The sequence below is a fragment of the Antechinus flavipes genome, chromosome 5 (assembly GCF_016432865.1).
Source record: "Antechinus flavipes isolate AdamAnt ecotype Samford, QLD, Australia chromosome 5, AdamAnt_v2, whole genome shotgun sequence".
Classification (NCBI taxonomy): domain Eukaryota; kingdom Metazoa; phylum Chordata; class Mammalia; order Dasyuromorphia; family Dasyuridae; genus Antechinus; species Antechinus flavipes.
Window position 1 is genome coordinate 208,853,112 of NC_067402.1, and position 21,332 is coordinate 208,874,443.

Consider the following 21,332-nt stretch of genomic DNA (forward strand, 5'->3'; position numbering starts at 1 on the left):
CTGAAGTTAATGACAATAGCTCAGATGTTCTCACAAAATCTTGTAGTACAAGCATTTCAATGATACATAAAGTCTTTGATATCTTAACCCAGCATGAAGATAAGAAAAAGCCAAGATTTCAGATATCTTTATGTCCAAGATAACAGAAAAAAAATTTTAAGACAAATTACTCCATGTTTTACTTCTTAGAAGGATAACAAAAAGAAGATTGCAATTTTGAAGAGATTAAAATGTATAATATAAGTAAAATATAGGCAGAAATAGCCAGGAAGGAAAAGTTAACCACTTCCTCAGGTGGAGAAAGAAAAACAGGACGGATGAAGAACATCCTGAAAATAATCACTGAAAAACATATCATAGATGATATCTTTTTTATTAAGTGATGGACCTTAGATACTTTTGGTGAGGTTCTCCTTAATTCCACTGGAAAGATAGAAAGGCGAGATATGGGAAATAGCAACTGAAAAGGTGCAGCAGCTCTCTCTCAGAGAAATAACATTAAAAATTAATGTCTTGTTTCAAGACAAATTAAAAAAAAAAACCTTATAGGAAATGAGTTACATCTATAATAAAGTTTTACATGTCAAAAAAGTCTCAAAATTATAACCATACTATTTGACTTTTATTACCATTAAAATCAAATTCCTGTATTTCCTATTGTCCTTTTAACTTTTGTGGTTCATTGAGGGACCAAGTGATCCATCTCATTGTTATCCTGCTTTGAAGAATGGAGGTTTCTTTCATGTTTTTGAGATATAAACGTCATCACTCTCAGAAAATAAATGTCCTTAGATCTACTAGAATCTAAAGCTAAATAGTTTGTCTGTGATACTTTCTCTATTGCCTATTACTCAAAGATTCACAAAATCAGAAGAAAATGAAAGATTGAAATCCACATAAATCAACACTATTAAGGGAGGGGAGAGGGAAAGAGTGTATAAACAGAGCCTCTTAGAATGAAAATAATTTTCCTGTGTTACTTATATTGCCACATATACTCAGTTAAGGCAACAACTCTGAGATACAGCCTGGGTCCTTACCAGGAATGAGAAGAAGGAAGAACAATTATATAGATAATGCTCAGAAAAGGAAAATAATAAAATGAAACAAATGTACAGGAGAGTATATTTTTTGGAGGTTGAAATTAGTCATCCTTACACAACTAATAATAAATAAAATATCATAATAAAAAAGAGATAAAAAAATCCATATAAAGAATTGTATATCTCCTCCCACTGCCAATTGCCCAAAATACAGAAGATAATTCCAAGATTTTTTTCTGAGAAATCAAAAGATAAGAAAATAGAACTGGGATTTTATTACTTACCCATTTCCTGGGTCGGCCTCTTGGTCGTTTTTCTCCAGTGGCTTCTGCTTTCTGGGGGGAAAAGGATGAAATCCAATTAAATGGTTAACATCCTGGCACTATTTAGTAATATTTGGACATGTGACATGTTGTCCAGTGTTATTCTATGTTCATTGATGAGCTGAATGGCTGGTTCAAAAGCTCTTTGTTTTCTGCTCCAATACTTATCTTTGAATAAATTCCAGTTACCCTCATTTCAAAAGAAAGTGTTCAAGAGAGACTTTAACCTCTGTTATGAAATATAAAGACTATAATCTTCCCTAAAGTGAATGAAAAGAAGTAAAAGTAATTGAGCATATGCTGCTTGGCTTTCATTTCTCAATCTATAATGAAAAGATTTCTCTTTCAAATCTTTTATTACATTATTCATAAAATCAAATATTTCTTAAGTTCTCAACATTTTTTTTCCTCCAGAATCTCAACTGAACAAAATAAAGATACTGAAAAAAAGTTTACATGTATTATATGTACATATATATGTAGTAATTTAAGCGTATATGATTATATAAGCAGACATGCAACCCATAGAAACATATGCAATGTATATATATGCATATATATACATGCATATATGTGTGTATGTGTGTGCATATTTATCCATATCTAGAAAGGAGAGACAAAGAGACAGATAAAGAGAGAGGGAAGAGAGATAACAGAGAGAGAAAGAGAAAGAGAGAGAGAGAGAGAGAGAGAGAAAGAGAGAGAGAGAGAGGAAAGAGAGACATAAAGAGAGAGAGGAGAGATAGAGCTGAGACAGAGATAGAGACAAAGGGGGGAGAGATAGGTAGATAGATAAATAGATAGATGATAGATAGATACAGACAGACAGACAGACAAACAGATTAAAAACAGATAGACAGATAGATAAAAAAAGAAAAACACAGAGAGGAGACAGAGACAGAGAGAATACACAGGATGGCATAATAGTAGATGAAGTATTCAATTAGGAGTCAGGAAGATATGTTGAAATTTATACTTCAGTGCTGACTAAATGTGTGACCATGAACAAATTTACTCTGAGTTTCAGTTTCTTCATCTGAAAAATGGGGGTGATACCTCTAGCATTTGTTTCACTGGGTTATTTTGAGGCTCAGATGACATAATACATATATAGTATGTATATTTCATAAAGAACTCTATAAATGCTTCCTATTTTATTAAACACATAAGCATTTCTTTCAAAAGATAAATGTTCTTGAAACTGTATGAGAATATGTTTTGTATTCTTGCCAATGTAATCTACCCAATAGGAGATCTAAAGATACAAGGATAAAGAAAAGAACTTCCAGGTGATCACTTAGTTTCTTTCACAGGAAAATTGCTATTCCCTAAGATAGAAATACAATGCAATAGGTCCCTTACTTACAAAAGCAATAATTGTAATATCATCAGTCTTTCTTGTTCAGTCATGTCCAACTCTTCGTGACTCTTTGGAAGGTTTTCTTGGCAAAGATAATGTAGTGGTTGATCATTTCCCTTTCCAGCTCATTTTACAGATGAAGAAACTGAGCCTTGCCCAAAGTCTGAGGTCAAATTTGAACTCAGGTCTTCCTGACTCTAGACCCAGTGCTCTATCCACTGTACCATCTACTTACTCTAACTAGTTGTGTGACTTTGGACTTCATCTCATTTTAAACTTTCCTCATCTATAAAATGGGGATAACAGTACTTACCTCCCAGACTTACTATAAGGATCAAATGAAATAATATTTGCTAAACACTTTAGCACATAGTAGGCACTATAAAAATGTTAGTTGTCATCAAGATCATTATTACTCAAGGCCTTTTCAGGAATTTACATACATGGATATGGAACATTTATGAAGATGCGTGGAGGCAACTGCCTAGGGCTATATAAGGATCTTAGAAAAACATTAATTGCTATAAATTAATAAACTTAAAAATAAGATGGAAGTTACTTGGATAAGTTATACTCATGTATTGTTCAAATATCTAAGTGCCACCAACTTTATCATTTTAAACACAATAGTTCACATTCTGGTTACATTTACAACATTCTTAGTCCTTGGCAACTATAGTATTTTCACACCATGCTCTTTGAAAAGATTTCCAAATTTTCCAATGTCTACTATATTTACAAAAAGCAAATTAACTTGAGATACACAGTAATACATACATTGAAATACTTAAGGCAAATTATTAACCAAAGGAAGGGTACTGTCTCCTAGACAAATTTTTTTCTTCTTGGTACCTCTAATTCCTAAATCAATCATAGCAACCAGATCAAAGGGGATGTAACTTCCTATGTTACATCTGCATCACATTCCTGGTATCATTTTCAAATACTAACAGCTTTTCCATATGTCTAGAATATTTCCCCAAAATTATTATGCAAGAAATAGCACTAATATGAAACAAACTTATGAGCCAAAATGTAATGTTTTACATTTTACTGCCATCAATTTAAACTAATTAACATTAATCTAGTTGAATGTGCTTCTAGATTATGTACATGGAAAAATAATCCGTGCTACCACTTTTAATTTCAGTTATTAGGTAGTTTTGCCAATTACTATAACAGATCAATTATGGCATGAAAAATATCTCCACTTATTTTATCAAACCTAATATGAATCTGAATTTTCAATTATTTAAAATTGTTCTATGTTTTTAGATACTTTCCCAAACCCACAAGAATGTCAACATGTGTAAATATAGCTAGAAAATCATTAGAAATCTCAAATCTATATATAATGATTTACTGTGATGGACTTGACTCTTTTCTTTTTCTTTTTTTTTCTTTTTTTGGTATTTTCTAATAGTATTATTCTTTTTTTTTTTTAAATAGCTTTTTATTTACAAGATATATGCATGGGTAATTTTACAGCATTGACAATTGCAAAATCTTTTGTTCCAACTTTTCCCCTCCTCACTCCCATCCCTTCTCTCAGATGGCAGGTTGGCCAATACATGTTAAATATGTTAAAGTATAAGTTAAATACAACATATGTATACATTAGACTTGACACTTTTCAACAATGCAGTGATTCAAGGCAATTCCAATAGACTTGTGATGGAAAGTGCCTTCACATCCAGAGAGAACTATGAAGACTGAACATGTGGATTGAAGCATAGATTTTTACCTTTTGTTGCTGTTGTTTGTGTTTTTTTTTTCTTTCTCATGTTTTTTTTTTCTTTTTTGATTTGATTTTTCTTATACAACATCATAATATGGAATCTATATCAGATTGCTTACTGTCTTGAGGAAAAGGGAGGTAAAGAAGGGAGGGAGAAAAAAATTTGGAACAAAAGTTTTATAAAAATTAACGTTGACTGGCTGTGTGACCTCAGGAAAGACACTTAATCCCAACTGCCCCAGCAAAAAAAAAAAAAAAAAAAAAGAATGTTGAAAATTACCTTTACATGTATTTGGAAAAATAAAATACAACTGAAACAAAAAGAAATCTCAAATCTAACTCCAAATCCCTGGGGAGGAATTACCTCTAAAGACAGACTCTGGTCCCAGGAATCTTTTGTAAAATCAATTTCCCATGGCAAATTCTCTTTTTTTTTGTTGGTCTATTTTTTGCAATATGTCTTAGACTTTCTCCATTGCCCTTTTGGTCTGTATCTCTATTCAATTCTTTGAATGCAATGTGAACTTTTTTTTAAACTGTGATTGAGATGTTTTTTCCCTCATAAATGAGGCATTCTGTATTAATAACAAGAAAAGAATGTTTTTGATATACTCTATAGTGCTGAGCAATTACTAATTTCTAACAGATTCCCCTACATGTACATATATATTTTACTAGATAAAGTTGTCCTTCAACTGATTTTATTTGTGTCTGATATCTTATGACCCTTTGTAAGGTGTTTGTTTGTTTGTTTGTTTGTTTTTTGACAAAGATACTGGAAGAGTTTACCATTTCCTTCTGTGGCTAATTTTACAGATGAGGAAAGTGAAGTAAACATGGCTAAGTGACTTACCCAAGGCCACTCAGCTAGTAAGTATCTGAAGTCAACGTTGAATTCAGGTCTTCCTGACTCCAGTCCTGATGCTCTATTCATTGTACCATATTGCTGCACCTCTAGATAAAGAAACTTGCCATGTAACAATTGAGCTATATACTATAAAAGGGTTTCAATGTATTTTAGAATTAGAGAAAGCAAACTCCATAAAGAAAAGATCTGATCTGGGAAGTACAGAGGCCAGCCTTTCTTTAACAGAACAAATATGATGATTTTTAAGTGAGAATCTTATTGACAATGAACCTACTCAAAAATAAAATTCATACCACTAACTAAAGGGCAAAATCATGATTATCATTCAGATTGTTTAAAAAAAAAAAAAAAAAAAAGCAAACTTGTTCCTTAGTAGTTCAGACCAATGTTACATGAAAATTGAAACCCCCTCCTGAGACTGCTTCTTAAAGAAATACTATTTAGCTGTCTTCCATGGCTAACTCTTTAGAGGCTTGAAAACTTTATCCTGCAGTCATTCTAACTTAAGCTGCACAAGGGCCAACAAAACAGTAGTATTACAAACAGACATGCTTGGAAATTTAACTGATCATAACATTAGCTCTTTCATTTATTGCTATATTGAATGCTTCCCAAGATATTACTTTTCAAAAAAGGGTAGGTAAATGATGTTCTTTGCTAGCAACTAAATTTATTATCTCTAACCGCTCATTTAATTATACTTATCTCTATGATACAGATTTCTCCTTTTAAAGGGAAATGAGAATTTCGCCTTATAAAGAATCAAAAATTTTAGGAGAGTTTTAGAACTCTTTTGCAAATGCCCACAGACTTTCTAGATCTTTTCCCTTTATTCATCTCTTTCTTCATGTTTTTTTTCTTTTTGTTTTACACTTCAAAATTTAATGCTTTTGGAAGAAAGTCTAGGGGAGAGGGACTTGCCAATCAATGAAAAGATAATGCATTATGTAAGAATAAGTTTTTGAAATTGAAGTGATGATATATTGTGCATAAAACAACTGGTTAAGAAACAAGAGATTCTGGCACATTTGTCTTTAATTTGTATTGGAAACCATGTTACTAATATCTTTGATTATTATATATTTAGATTTTCCAATCTTATTCTCTCCTTGTAATGAAAGAAAATTTTAAAGTAGAAAGGTAACTTTGAGATTATTTGGTCAAACCTTTTAGTTTTATAGATTAGGAAACTTGTAACTTCAGGAAAAAACAATGCATTGACAACTCTGAAAAGGCAAATACTGAAAGACTTAAGTACTCTCATCAGTGCACTGACCAACCATAGTTCCTGGGACTTGTGATAAAGTATGGTATCCATCTCTGGACAGAAAAGTGGTGTAGTCAAGATTCAAAATGAAACTTACATTTTAGAACATGGACCACTGTGAGAATTATAATACATGATTATGCATATTCATTACAAGGGTTTTCTTTTTCTTTTCTTCAAGGAGAGGAGGAGAAAAAGAAAAAATAAATTCTCATTAATTAAAAAAAAACCTCTTAAAAGCAACTCATATATTTTTTATTCTTAAAAAGGAAGGAAAGAAGCTAGAAAGTGTAGATAACCCACTCTCCACTCCTATAAATTGACAGTGGACTACATGTCCAACCCTAACCTGAAATTCAAAGATAAAGAATCCTTGCTTATATACCTTTTATCAAACATTTTCTCAAGTTAAAATTTGCACTATACTCTCATATCTTACTGTTAGAATAAATAGGAGAAAAAATAATTTCTAGTACAGAAACATAATAATCAAAATAAAAGCTTTTCTGTAATGACAACAAATATTTTATTTAAAGGCATTTTCAGTAGAAAAGTCTACAAAGAGTATTTTCTTTCTTCCTCAGGTAATCATTTCAAAATATAAAGAACCTAATTTGTTTATAAAAACAAAATATTACCATAACCAGAAAATAAATATAGAATGTTTGATTGTTATAAACTAACGTTAGACACAATTCTATTGCTTTTGTTAACCATTTTCTTTCCTAGTCTTCTTTTTGCACTCCCTACTCCTATATAAATTCAATATCTCAAAATAATTTAAATATATTACATAAGTCTTTATGTCACAAAAAAGTTAGGCAGCACATTTTTTGTGATGTACAATTTGAGAACAACTTACCATTCCTTTTATTTTATAGTTAATATTTTTAAAATGTTGTCAGCTTTCAGCATCAAAAAAGTTTATATTTCAACATCTAACATGGTATACAGAGACTTCATAATATAAATGTCAATATAGTAAAAAAAAAAAAAAACAATATCAGACTTAATGCTGACTAAAAAAAAAAAAAAAAAAAAAAAAAAAAAAAAAAAAAAGGAAAGGATAATCAGAATTGAGAATGATCAGAAAAGAGAAAGGAGGATCAGAACTAAAAATTTACCCACCTCCTCTACCCTCTACCTTTTTCTTTAAAAACCAAAATAGTGAATAACAATGGCATTTCTCAAAGGCAATTTCTAAGCACAGACCTTGAGATTAGCAAGTAACTAACTAGCAGAATGTTCACACTGTACCTGGATAAACCAAATAGAAAGTATCATTCAAAAACCTGGAGGGGGGCATTTAAACAAAAAACAGTCAAAAATACAGTTAATGCTCCATTTAATGAGTCATTGTTCACCATTAGCTCCTTTCTAACAGGAAAGAGATCCATGGCTGATAACATGGAACCAAGAACAGACAGTCCAGTGGAATTTGTATGGCCCATTACCACCCATGCAGTTCCAAGAGGGCTCTGAAAAAGCATTAAGTCAATTAACAAAGACAAGACCACAGGTATGAATAATTTAACTGACACAAAATGCTCTTTGGCATCGATCTCTTGTCAAGTAAGAACCCAAATGCAACATAATCGCAATCTTGTATACCCTATCTCCTTCGCAAAATGATCTGCTGAAACCTCAAGATAAAAATGTATCAGGAGTATAGGTCAGTCAGAGTAATTGAATCTTTCTGAAAAGAGGCTGCTGTCAACTCTAGTGAAGAGAAATAGAACAACAAGGTTTTCTCCAACTAGCTACTTTCCAAAACAATGATAATGCATTTGTTTTTCTTCCTGTACTTTGAATATAATCTCTAGAAATAGAAATCGGTATGGGGAAAAGATGATATCAACTATGGTAGATTGAAGATGTACCTACATTGCCAAAGAGGAATCATTATGAAGTAATTATGCAAATAATTCATGCCAAAATTTGAAAACAAGAATGGGGAAAATTCCCTTTGGGGACTTTCAAGATCTTCAACTGGCTAAATTCTGGCCTTTTCCTTGAAAATGTAGACAGAGATAGGGAGACAACTCCCTGCCCTCCTCACTGTAAGATCAACATGACCTTTATTTTCTGGAACAATAAAACTAAAACTCTTAATAGCACTGTACACATATTTGGGGGAGGGAGCAGAATTATCATAAGCCCCAAATCATTTTCCTTGAATTTGTCAATAAACAACATTCTCCATTGTACTTTCAAGAATAGAACTGGCCCTAATATCAAAGTCCAATTGGTTTCTCTCACCTTGAGGCCTTCTTATCATTTAACTTCCCTCCAATTAAAATTTAATTCAATCTTAGAGAAAGATTTTCAAGAGAGCTGAAGTGATCATCAGCTTTTGATCTAAAAAAAAATTAATTTATATACTAAATATTTACAAGTGACCTACATGATGTCCTTTACTATGATAAAATATAAAAAGCAAACAAAAAAACAATGGCTGAAGAACATTGCTTTCTTCTTGCTCAACAAGGGAAATATGTCTATATTTCTTTAAAGATGCAAATCTGAGAGGCACTAAGAGTTATGAAGAACTGGGGGAACAACTAATGAGAAGCAATTCTTTCATTGTAAGAAACAGAAAACCAAATAAAAAAGTTAAAAGTACATTTTTGTTTTTTATTTATTATTTGTTTAAAAAAAGGAAAATAACCCTTTTAGTTATTTTTCATCTGATTAACTTGAAACAACACCAACATGAAATTTGCTCAGGAGAAAATCCTGAACCCTCATTTGAAGGACATCAGTATACTAGAAACTGGCACACATCTAATCTAGACACATATAGTCATTTTCTTTTCCTTCATTTTAAACAGGACATGAGTTGTTCTTTTTTCTCCCTCCCTTTCCCCAGGAGTCAAAAATTGTAAGTTGTATTTGTTAATTTCTGAATAGGTTTTATGTTATGCTTAAGTCAATTTTTATATGTGCCTGACCTGAAATCATAGTAATTGCTACTTTATGGGTTGTCCAATTGGTCTTGCAACATTCTGCATGCATTGTCAAGTTTCACATAGCTAATTTCCTAACAAGAACAGTTTGTTTTCAAATGCCCCAAGGCCAGTTTACTAAGTCCAACCAAACACAAACTCCATAAGTATAGAAACATCATGCCTCAAGAAATTTTAAACACTCAACACAAATCCAATTCCAGTGTAAGATTTTCTTCTACCATTTTAAAGGTATTTATTGTTGACAACATAATAATAATAATTCTTAATGTTCATGTGGTTGTTAAGGTATTCTACTAGTTTTTGTGATATATTTTTCATGATGATGTGCAAGAGTTTACAAAAGAACACTAAAATAGCTAACCATGGAGCCTTCTATTATCTCCTCCAAATTCTAATGATCTTTCTATACCTTATATGATGTGCACTCTTTTGAATATGTCAATGGATTTACTTGGAAAAACATAACTATCCTTCAAGAAAGTTTGGTTCCATACGTTTAGCAGCTAAGTTCCTTTGTAAAGCATCTGACAAAATTTATGAATACTAGTTTAAAAGTGAGAACCTTACTTCTCAGCATCAAAAATTCATTACTTTACAAATTACAAGGAAATATTTCTTCCAAAGAAAAACTTAATTTGTGAGATCAAGGGAAAATAAGACAATTTGTGGGCAAGTTTTCTGGTTTGCCTTTATAACTAGATTTTTCATAGGAGAACTGTGTGAAATAATAGTATAATTTGGATTGACAGTGCAAGATTATGAGATTTAAGGAAAAGGACAGTTTCTTTTTTTAAAAATAGAGAGAAAATGTGCATTTGGACATATGTTTCAATTCTGAAAATTTCAACCACTCTTCTAGACATCTGTAAATTGACCAAAGTCTGGTGAATAGAATATAGGATGCATGCCTATTTTAAAAGGGCTGTCATGAAAGAAACTAAAAGTAAGTCAGACATAACTCAGGAGCACAGACAGTACTGTTTTGTTAGTGTGTTTTTTAAAAAGGCAAATGAGGCACATGTCTCTTGGTTTTCTTTTTAAGCAGGGATTTGAGTTTTCATAGTTATCAAGTGAATATTTATAAATTTTTAAAATTCCTCTTTGATTCCAGCAGGTAAAAAAAAATATTGTCCCTACCTCCATTGAACTTTAAAATCACTCATGTAGGAAAAATGTAAAATTTTTTTCCTGGAAGACTTCACAATGATTTTTTTTAAAACACCAATTATTTCAAAACTTAATTCTTTGTCACAAACTTAACATGATATAACATCCCATTTCATTGGACTTATTTATAAAATTAGAGTGCTTTTTTGTTTAAAAAAGTTTTTTTTTTAACTAAAATTACTTTTCATTAATTCTATGTCAAAAAAAAAAAAAAACCTTACAGAAAATTAACTCTTTCAAATAGTCAAGCTATTCCTTCTTAGTTTTCAATATAAAATATGAGAATTATCAACATTCACTTCTAGATGTATTGATTAAATTATGGCTCAATCCTTTTCTAGATTCTTGAAAATAAATGTGAATTTAAACACACATACTATAAATATAATCATTCAACTAGCTATTCAAAACAGTTAAAAATAAAACAGACATGAAACCATATTCACCCCCTCAATAACTTAATATTTATCACAAGTTGCTATGGAAATTTATAACATTGAAACTATCACATATGACATGGCCAGTGCCCACAGGCACAAAGTAAACCACATAGAAAAATTAACCACATTTACATGAGCCCCTAGTTCTTTTCCAACACACATACACAACTCTTCAGAGATCTACTGGAGACAGATAACTATCTACACCAAATATCATAATTTATTTCTAAACACATTGAGGTTTTGTTGTCAACCATTCTGCATACCTTCAAGTTAGGAGACTAGTCCTGACCTTTTAGTGTTGCATGCTGAGAAATCTGACTCCTATATTTATTTTCAAGGCTGCACACAACTCATTCTGTTCACCAAAAATTCTCCAACATCCATGCAATAGCATGGATTCTGATACAAAACTTTGCAAAACAAATTTAGCCAATGGAAAGAAACTGTTGTTTGAACTTGTCATTTAGAGTTTATTAAGAGACTCTGAATCTTAGACTTGACTGGGTTCTGTATTGTATTACATCACAGATTATTAAATGGACTTTGGAAATCCAGCACGTATTTGTTAAAATTTGTTGAAACTGATAAAGTGACCTGATAATTACTTAATACCCTTCCCCCCCAAAATAAAATAAGGAAGCTCTTTGAAATAAATAGATTATCCAACAACATCCATTGTAAGTCACTGTGGTTATAATTCCCAATCAGTTTACATTACCATCACATTTTAAAGCTGTAAATTTCAAGAAATGCACTTATTTCCATCAACACATAATTGGATTTACTTTGAATTACCACATGTTTGACATAGCACTTAGCTTTAATAGAGGGATTTGGTTTGAAGTGGTATTGTAATACAGGAAATGAATCTTCATTTCTTTCTAAGAAAAAAATTAAATTCTATAACTAGGCAAAACGTTTGATTTGTTTTTTTAACTTCCTTAATTAGTATAAACTCAGTACTTACATTGAAATCTTTTCTCCTCCCTTTTGATATTATCCCTGGTTTTTTTTTTTTTCTTTTTTCATAGAAATAGGTAGGTAGACAGGCAAATGATACATAGATAGATAGATAGATAGATAGGAAGATAAGAGAAGATATAACCAAAATAACTAAATTGTCTTCATATATTTGTCCTTAGAGTCTTCCTAGGAAGAAAAAAAGAGGTTAAATTCCATTTTACATCTTAAAACCTCAGAAATGTATCTTGGTTTATCCAAATAGAACAAATCCTCAGGTTAAACCTTCAGAGATTGAAATGACAAGGAAACGTACTACTGAGAAAATGATAGTGTTGGGAGATCTTTCCCTAGAAATCTCACCTTTTGGGCAGCTTTTGAGGGACTCTTGTTTTTGCTTCCTTTAGGTCTTCCTCTGGGCCTTTTAGGAGAAGGCTCACCTGTTGGTTCCTAAACACAGAAAAACACACTATTGTGGCAAGAAAGTCTAAAGTAAAATTTCCCTTCAATTCTAGTATCAGTCACAACTGCTCAACTGAACTTTTAGACCACATGCAATTCATGTGTAAATGAATGATGAGTTTACAGAGAGGAAATAACTATAGTAGAACCTAAATGTTCAAAGAGAAAATTCTGCTTTGCATATGAAAACAAGACGTCATTTCAACTCTAAAAGTTAACAAAGGAATGACATGGTAGCAATCCTAAGTGTTTTAAGATGTTGATTTCTTACAATCCTGAACTGGGAACCCTGGAAAATGAAATCATTTATCATGAATATAATTTATCCATTTTTACACACAATTATCAACAGTAATATGTAGCTTATATTATAATCCCATTCTGGAAAATTGAAAGACAATTTGTAGTCAGATTTTTCTTAAAGACTACAAATCAGTTGTTTTCATACTTATAACTTACATTACTATTTCCACTACAATCCAATGTGCACATTCACTGGGAAGGATTGGAGCAATTAGCTAGATTTTTTCAGGTCAAAATAATCCTTTTTCCTGAAATGTCCAGATAATTAAGGCAGTTTGTGTGGGGGTGGGGTGGATGGGTGTTTGAAATATCGGGATAGTTGTTTCAATTCATTTCCTTCGGATAGCTGGCATAGTCTTTTGAAAATCTGTCTTTTGTTAGAAAGTAAACAACACATTTTCTTTAGGAAACTTTCCTCCTAGGAAATTCTTTATGGAGATAGCTTGGAGAGTAGGATTGTGAGAAAGAAAAAGGCCTGGGATACTATGGGATAAAAAAAAAAACAATAACCAAAAAACCTCTACTAAAAAAAAATTGTTAAATGTTCCTAGTTTTATAGTAACTAATCAACTCATTAATGGTATATGAATTCTGAATAGTACAGATCATAAATATTTAAACGATGAATCATCAAGTCTAGGAAACCCTTCTGGTCCTGAATAGTGAACATTTCATTCAGATTAGGTGGCATGACTGATTAAGGATAGCCCGTGGTTAAATTAAATCTGACTAAAAGTCTTTTAAATTTGCATATGTATATTTAGGAAAACTGAGAAGGGATGCTACCAAAATTCTATAGAGTACGGAAGCGATAGTAGGCACATCTAGATTTTGAGACATACATTTTTTCTTTTCTTTTTTCTTTCTTTTCTCCCCCCTTTTTTGAATTTAGCTTAATGCAAAGTTAAAATCTCCACATTCCCAGATTTCGCTCAACTTTCGAATTTTTTTCCCCTAGGAAATTATTAAGTGGAGAATAGTGTGAGTGGGTGTATGGAAAAGAATAGGACTGAAGTTTGGGGGCACAGAAAAAAATCATAAAAGGTATAAAACAAACTCTTAAAGTTCTCTTAGGACAGGACGGGATGGGGGAACCTGAAGGTGGGGAGGGGGTTGCGCAGTTTCATTTTTGCTTCTGCTTTTTCGATTTCCAAATGGTATACTCTGAATTTTTCGGAAGTAGAATAGAACGAGGGTAAAAACCGTTTGCTTTCCCCACCTTGAGAAGGGGTCTTCGGGCTGCTGTTAGTCTCAAACCACAGAGGATTTTCCCTTCGTTCTATTTGCCATTTGAATGGGATTCAAGAGAATTTACCAATGTAAACGTTTTAAAGTTCAGAATCTTAGGATGCCGTGGGCATCTTCCTTTTCAATATAGCAAAGCATGGAAATTACAGCAAACAAAACCTCTAGCCTTCTCCCCTCCACGACGCCCAGCAAAGCTGCACGCTTAATTGGTTGCATCCGCAGACAAAACCCATCAACTGTGCTTAGATTCCCAGTCACCACTCTCTCGCCCCCTCCCCACCCCCCACCGATTTACTCTGGAAAAGCAAGGTCTAATTTATGCATTTCTGCGCAAAGTGGGTAAGGAACTGGGGTGGGGGTAATGGCGGGGTGGGGCGGCGGTGGTGATGGAAGACAAGGGAATCAACCTAATAACTTTCAACCTTCTTAAGTTCATAAAAAGGCCCTTTTCATCTCTATGGGATCTTGGTCCTAAGACCTTGCTGGGGTGTGGGGGAGTTTCTCCTGTAGCAACTTCCTGGGGTCACCTTAACCTTACAGGCCCCTAGAACCTGATGAGTCTGGTCTCCTTATTAAAGAGCTCTTGGTAACGGAGAGGAGATTGCAGATTCCCCCAGTGCCACTTCGGTCCCCACGCATTCTTTGAAAGGAGGGAGATGAATGGAATCGAGCCATCGGGGGTAGGGAGTGGGAGCCAGAGGTGACTTGAGCTGAGGGCAGGAGGAAGGAAGGGGTGCAACGAGCTGCTTTTCCTTTCCATCTCCCCTCCAGGTCTCTGAGATGGAGAGTGTGGAACTTTCTCCCTCTCTCTCCAGGCGCTCGGAGTAGAGAGACAGCTCAGGGAAGCCCCTCAATTCCCTTCTCCGCCACCAGCACTGCCACCTCCTTCTCTTCCTGCAATTTCAAAATCAGCTCGAAACGAACCCAAGAGCGCTGGTTGGTCGGCTGCCGGAGGCTCTGAGTTACAGATTTACATTGGGGAAGCCCCAGACGCAGCACACTGGCACAATAGCGAAAGTTCAAGGAAGATGTTTTCCTTAAAAACACTTCTCACCTCCTTTCTTATTCCCTCTTCCCATGATTCACCTTCCCGAGTCCCCAGCCCCAGCTCTGCTTCCCGGAGGCTCCCTTTCTCCTACTCCCTCTCCATCTTCTCATCCCCCAGAGCCCCCCGCGCGCCTCTCCCATGCGCAGAGGGGCCACCCGTCACTCGGAGGGCTATTTTGTCCCTTACACCTCCTCCCAGACCCAGGCGTCCCCTCGATTTCCCCTAGCTTCCAGGACAGAGTAGAGGGCGGAACTTAGGAGCTCTGCACCGGTCACCTCTGTCTTCCAGTCTCTCAGTTTGTCTGGATTTCGGGGTCAAACGCATGAGATGTATTGGATAAGAAATGGTGGGTTTGGGTTTATTGCCTTCCCTCCCCTCCCCTCCTACTGACTTGTTGCTGCTTCCTGGGTCGACCTCGTCCTCTTTTCTGAGGCGCCGGGGCTGCAGGTTGTCCCTGGGTGGAAGTGGAGGGCTGACCGGCTCCTTCACCTCGTGCACTCATTCTGACTTCTGCTGCTGCTGCTGCTGCTGCTGCTCTGCTGCTGCTGCTGCTGCTCTGCTGCTGCTGCTGCTGCTGCTGCTCCCGCCGCGGCCGCCGCTGCTGCTGTTTGTTGCGGCTGCTGCTGCTGCTGCTGCTGTTTGCCGCCGCCGCCGTCGCCGCTGCCGCCTCTGCCTCTGTTGCTGCTGCAGCCGCTCCTCCTCAGCACCGAAAAATCCTCCCAGCACCTTTTAGGAGGAGGTGGGGGATAGGGGCGTGAGGGAAGGGGGGCAAGTTTAGACAAGATCTGTTGCTGTTGCTTCTGCTGCTAGTGCTGCTGAGGCTGCTGCCGCCACCATTCGCACCGGACGTCCTGGTGCTGCCAAAAAGAAGAGAGAAGAGAAGAGAGTGATGGTGCTAAAGGAGGAGGAGGAAGAAGAGGAGGAGGAGGAGGAGGAGGAGGAGGAGGAGGACGAAGAGGAGGAGGAGAAGGAAGAGGAAAAGGAGGAGGAGGAGGAAGATTGAAGGGGTGGGGGGAGAATCTCGTCTAGTGGCAGTTTAAAAGCAGGGGATCCTGGCTACGAGGAGCAATTCAGAAGCCACTCTGAGGAAGTAGCAACCTTTAGCTAATTGTGTCGTTTGCAATGTTAAATGGGGAATGTCCCTTTCTTTATATCCCTTCTCTCCCCTAAACTCTCTTCCTTTATAATAATAATAAAGTTTTTTTTTTTTTTTAAAGAGGGAGAAAAAACAACCTTTTGCCTATGGAAGCAGGCTAGGGTGGGGGCGTGGGGGCTTAGAGTGCTGTCGCTCTCAGATCGGGTCAGAACCAAGTCAAATAAGGCATGGAAAAGAGCGAGTGTTTCAGGCAAGCTGCGAGACTGCGGGTGTCTCTGGCGGCGGGAGCGGCTGCTGAGGCACAAGAGCTCTCATTGAAAACAAATCGGAGCTGAATGGGGTAGGGGGCGGAGAAGACCGAGACTGAGAGCCCCACAGTCTCTCTTGGTCGGTGTGCCGGCTGCGCTGCCCCGGCTGCGAATTTTCAGCAGAGCCTTACCCTGGGACTCAATTGGAATGAAGAGCCAAAGGGAGGGAGTGGGATAGTGCCCGCCCACGGATCGATAAAATAGGAAGGGGCTGTGGGTTGGCCGGGGGTCTTGCTGGCGGTAGGATGGGACATAGAAGGAAGAGAGGGACGTAAAGAGGAGGCAGGGCGGAAAACACACACACATACACATACACACACACACATACACACACAAAACTAGAGATTGGGAGTTGGACCGAGGCCAGAGAAAACATTAGAAATACAGCAGCAGTGGGGAGGCACAGCACATGTTCCATACTGAGACACGCTCACGTGTTCTGGACCGTTCATATCCCAGTCCAGACCGTGGTTTAAAGGGAGTAGAATAGGGAATCCCAGTATCCCAGGAACGTAACCCAAGATTGGCATGTGAAAGAAAAGAGAGAAATTAAACCCGGTTCCAAATTACCGTACTTCGGTGTTCAGGTTCCTAGTAGAGAGGGAAAGAGGAGTTGCCTGGCTCTCAGTTAAGTAAAAAGAACAATTTAGGACAATTCTTGCGGCTTGGGAGTGTCAGGTTCGAGTCGTTGGGAGAAGAAAAAAGGGAATGAAGAAATGCATGATATTGGTAGTGATTCGAGACTAAAAGAAGAGTGATAATCTTTAATGATTGAGAGGGCTTTTTTTTTTTCTTTTCTCTAAGAAAGAATGGAACGGAGTAGTAAATTCGTCTTCCTGAGGCTCCGCAGTGCACACCCAATTTGGGTACTGTGATTGGAGAACTCTACCCAAGAATCAGGAAAGAATGGTCAGCCACGCTTTTGGAGACTTAAAATACTTAAGCACTTCCTTCAAGGTGTCTTGATTCTCCTTTCTCAGAGAAAACTTCAATGCTGCCAAGCCTTAAGTTCATAGCTTAGACAGTTTTTGAATTATATGAACACCCCAAAGGTCAAAGTTCGTTTTTAAAGGGGAAGAATTCACCATTTTTCATCCTTAAATAATAGAAAACCTTCAGAAACCATTAGGTTCAGCTTTTCTCATATCATCTCCCCACCCCAAATTATCTTTGGGTTAATACTAAATGTAAAGATTTAATCCAGAAAAGATATGGCTGTTTTTCAAAGTCCCAAACCATACTGGAATAAAAAACAATTTCTAGCCGTAACTATATTACCATAGAATGTTATGTTATATATACACTGTCTTTAAAATATATTTCACTATTGATTGGTTAGTATTTTAATTTTGAAATCTTTTTTTTTTTTTAGTTGCCCACTGCTTGAGTTGAGAATTCAGCTGTATTCAGCTCTTCGAGAAAGAACCCCGGATTTTCTGCATAGGTCTGGGAACACTTAGCCCTGATTGGGAGGGAGTGCCTCACATCACTCAATTGTGAGTCCAACAGCTGACTGAGAAAAGATTTGATAGGAACCAAAGGCTCAGAACTTGGCTGGAAAGATGGAAATTTTATCTAAGGGATTCCTCTAATAGAATTATGCCATTTTCTCCACATTTACACTACTGGAGCTGCAATTATAGTTATTCCAATAATATTTTTCAGTACCAAATTTGTATATGAACATATATTTGTACTGTGGTGTGTACATTTGTACTCATATCCACAATTGTGTTTTTGTTTTGTTTTTGTCTGTAGTACAGATGCATGAGTGAGAAAGAAGGTTAACATGGATTAAAATCTGGAAGCATCTTGAAGGCATAATGTTTAGTTTGAGGGTATTTTCTTTTTTTAAAAAGGGAAAAACAGGTGAGAGAAATCCACACTCTGCTGAAAAAACTTGTTGTTAAGGTGGAAGACAAGAAGGGGACTCAAATACTTTCTTTCTGCCAAAGTCCCTGCAATGACCTGAGATTGAGAAAAGCAAAGCAAAACCTGAGAAAAATACCAGCAGTTTATTTTTAGGACATTGTCATTTTGCTGTCAAACTTTTCTCTCTTTCAAAATGTACTGCAGCAAAGAGATATAAAACAAATTTCATTGCATCAAAATTGATCTAAATCATTTGGCTGTGTGTTTTTGATTATTTGGAAATAATCCCTAAGAATTACTTGAAGTTCATATATATTTTCAATATGTAAATAAATGTATTTTCATTTCAAGGTCAGAAATTATATGAATCACTCCCCCCTCAAAAAAACTGGTACATGTGTATATTTTTTATTAAAGTAAAATTGTTGAAGTGAGTTTAAGAAATACTTTGACATATTTCTCTCAGACTTTTGGTTTAAGCTTTAAAAAAAAATCCCTACATTTCCCAACTCTTAACCTTGCCAGGAATACCTTCCACAAATTGTATTTGTCCATATCCTATATGTCTTTTAAGGCCCTAGCTTAAGGGCACGTGAATCTCTTCCTGATGATCCCTTTAACTTTTTGTTCACATTGAACTGTTCAGTTAACACTGTATAATATATCATCCTATTCCACAATTATCCTAGCTGAACTATTTAGCTGTATTTAGTTGAATATTTAGTTAATTAGAGCCATTTAATTCTATCAGGTTGTAATGCTGTCCTCTTCACTAATATACGTGTATATTTCTTAGTGATGGCTGACATATGGAGTTTGAAACCTTTCAAAGTTGTTGTTTTGTAAATATACTTTTTCATTTTATATTTACAATGCCCTGTGGCTATTCACTATATCACATCCTCTGATGTATGTGCTACCAGTCACTGTTCCCATTTTACAGAATTAGAAAGTGAAGATCTTTAAAAGGTTAAATAATTGACCATAGTCATAAAGCTAATAAATGTCACAGGCAGGAACTCAGGATTTTCCTGAACCGGAGACCAGCACATGCAGTCCCCTTCTTGTAGGTAAATTATAAAACATGAGCTATGTCTCATATCTTTTTTAATACCTCATTGAGCCCAGTGAGGGGTTACTCCTGATTCCTGATCCAAAAATCTCAGGACTATAGTGTCTCAAAGCCAAAGGGGACTTCCTTCTAAGAATTTCTAATACAAGTCACAGCTGGGTCTGATAGTTTACATCTATCAGCTGAGCTATCAAAGAAATTGAATTTGCTGGATCATCTGAGCTGCAGAGAGCTAAGACAATCATATATCTTAACTAAGTTTGACATTAATATTGTGAGCCCATGGGATGGAGGGGTGGGGTGGGGGGACTACCAAGTTGCCTACAAAGGGCAAAGTGTTATAGGTTGGAAATGAAGCAGATCAAAATCCCATATAGATAAATAGTGGGATTTGGGAGGATTCCATACCATATCCACCAGATTTTCAATGAGAGAAGAAAACAGACTGAAGGAAGCAGCATCTAAGACTTAAGGTAGCAACATGGTGATGTGCTTAGAAATGATCACTTTATCCTGAGACAGACATCTTATTCTGAGGAGTTGAAGCTAGACAGCTCTGCAGATGGAAGATCATACTCTTTCTATCTCTACAACATCTTTCTACTCATAAAAACCATCAGCCTAGTTCAGGCATATATAAATTCTTCACCTTAACTATTTCCAAGAGACTTTTAATTGGAATCCCTGCCTCCTTTCATCATTTCGATCCGTTGTCTACATAGTCCCTGCCACATAGTTCTCTGGTCTTTCCCTTTCCCATTAATAATGTCCGTAGCTCATTTATTATACCCATGATTGAAGGTTAAGCCCTTTATTTGGCATTTAAATCTCTTCACAACCTGATCCCTTCCTATTTTTTCTACTCTTCCCACACTTTGCTGCACACGTTCTATTATCCAGCTATACTAGACTATGTGCTTCTACTCAAACTTAATGCTCTGTCTCTTGTCTCTGTGTCTTTATACTGGCTATCCCCACTGCCCAGAATGTTAGGTGCCTGGTCCTTCAAATTCCACTCTCTACAGTATGATTTTTCCAATCCCTCATTGACAGTAATTTTGACTTTTGTCTTGTCTCTGGACTTCAGTGACCCTGAAGGAGAGAGTGAAGCAGATAAATGTTCATATCTGCCTTACTTAATCCAATCCACAAGCAAAAGTCAAGTCATCACCCTTGTGATGTCAATTGTCCTCTCCAGAATGATTAGCAACAATAAAAACTTTCTTATCTACTCTGTATCATACATGTATCTGTTTATTTACATATTCTTCCCCCCATTAGAATATGAGTGTTTGAGGGAAGGAACTGTTTTTGCTTTTTCATGGGCATTATTATGAATTGATACAGACAACTTCTGAAGAATGTTTAAACCCAATGACCATTAGTAATTTTTTGTTACTTATGTGGCGATTAATGATGCTATCAGAAACTAGAAACCTAAGAATTATGAAGATCTGGGTAAAAAAACTGAAGACATTTTGGGTCAACATTAGTTCCAATTGAAAACAGGAGTTCAGAAGAGAAAGGCTTCAAAAGTGAAGAGCTGGCTAAAGAGATGGTATTTTTAATAGAATTTTTATTTCTGGATTACAGTTCAATATACAATATAGAAATAAAGGGTCAGATATGGGGCATACTTAACAAAAAACCTGATAAAAATTCTTTGCTTGGATTCTTGTAAATATAACCAACTAGGATTTAAACTGAAATGAAAAAGAGGACAGAAATATCCATGTAGGTATTACAAGGGACAGAGAACAGCATGTACACAAGAAGAATAAGAAT

At 35.7% G+C, this 21,332-nt stretch overlaps 1 protein-coding gene across 1 annotated transcript; it reads right to left on the bottom strand.

The window, feature by feature from the left end:
- Positions 1–1,094: 1,094 nt before the first annotated feature.
- On the bottom strand, positions 1,095–16,095 carry HMGA2 (high mobility group AT-hook 2). The gene is made up of 3 exons (XM_052001770.1): positions 15,591–16,095; positions 12,502–12,588; positions 1,095–1,378 (listed from the first exon to the last, which is right to left on the bottom strand). The coding sequence occupies exons 1-3, from the start codon at positions 15,699–15,701 to the stop codon at positions 1,181–1,183; spliced, it is 396 nt and encodes a 131-aa protein (XP_051857730.1). The 5' UTR covers positions 15,702–16,095; the 3' UTR covers positions 1,095–1,180.
- Positions 16,096–21,332: the final 5,237 nt, after the last annotated feature.

Coding starts and splice junctions, on each gene's coding strand:
- HMGA2 (XM_052001770.1), bottom strand. CDS start 15,701: ATGAGTGCACGAGGTGAAGGAGCCGGTCAGCCCTCCACTTCCACCCAG. Junction 12,589..15,590: donor GACCCAGGAAGCAGCAACAA/GTCAGTAGGAGG, acceptor TTCTGTGTTTAG/GAACCAACAGGTGAGCCTTC. Junction 1,379..12,501: donor CCTCAAAAGCTGCCCAAAAG/GTGAGATTTCTA, acceptor TTTTCCCCCCAG/AAAGCAGAAGCCACTGGAGA.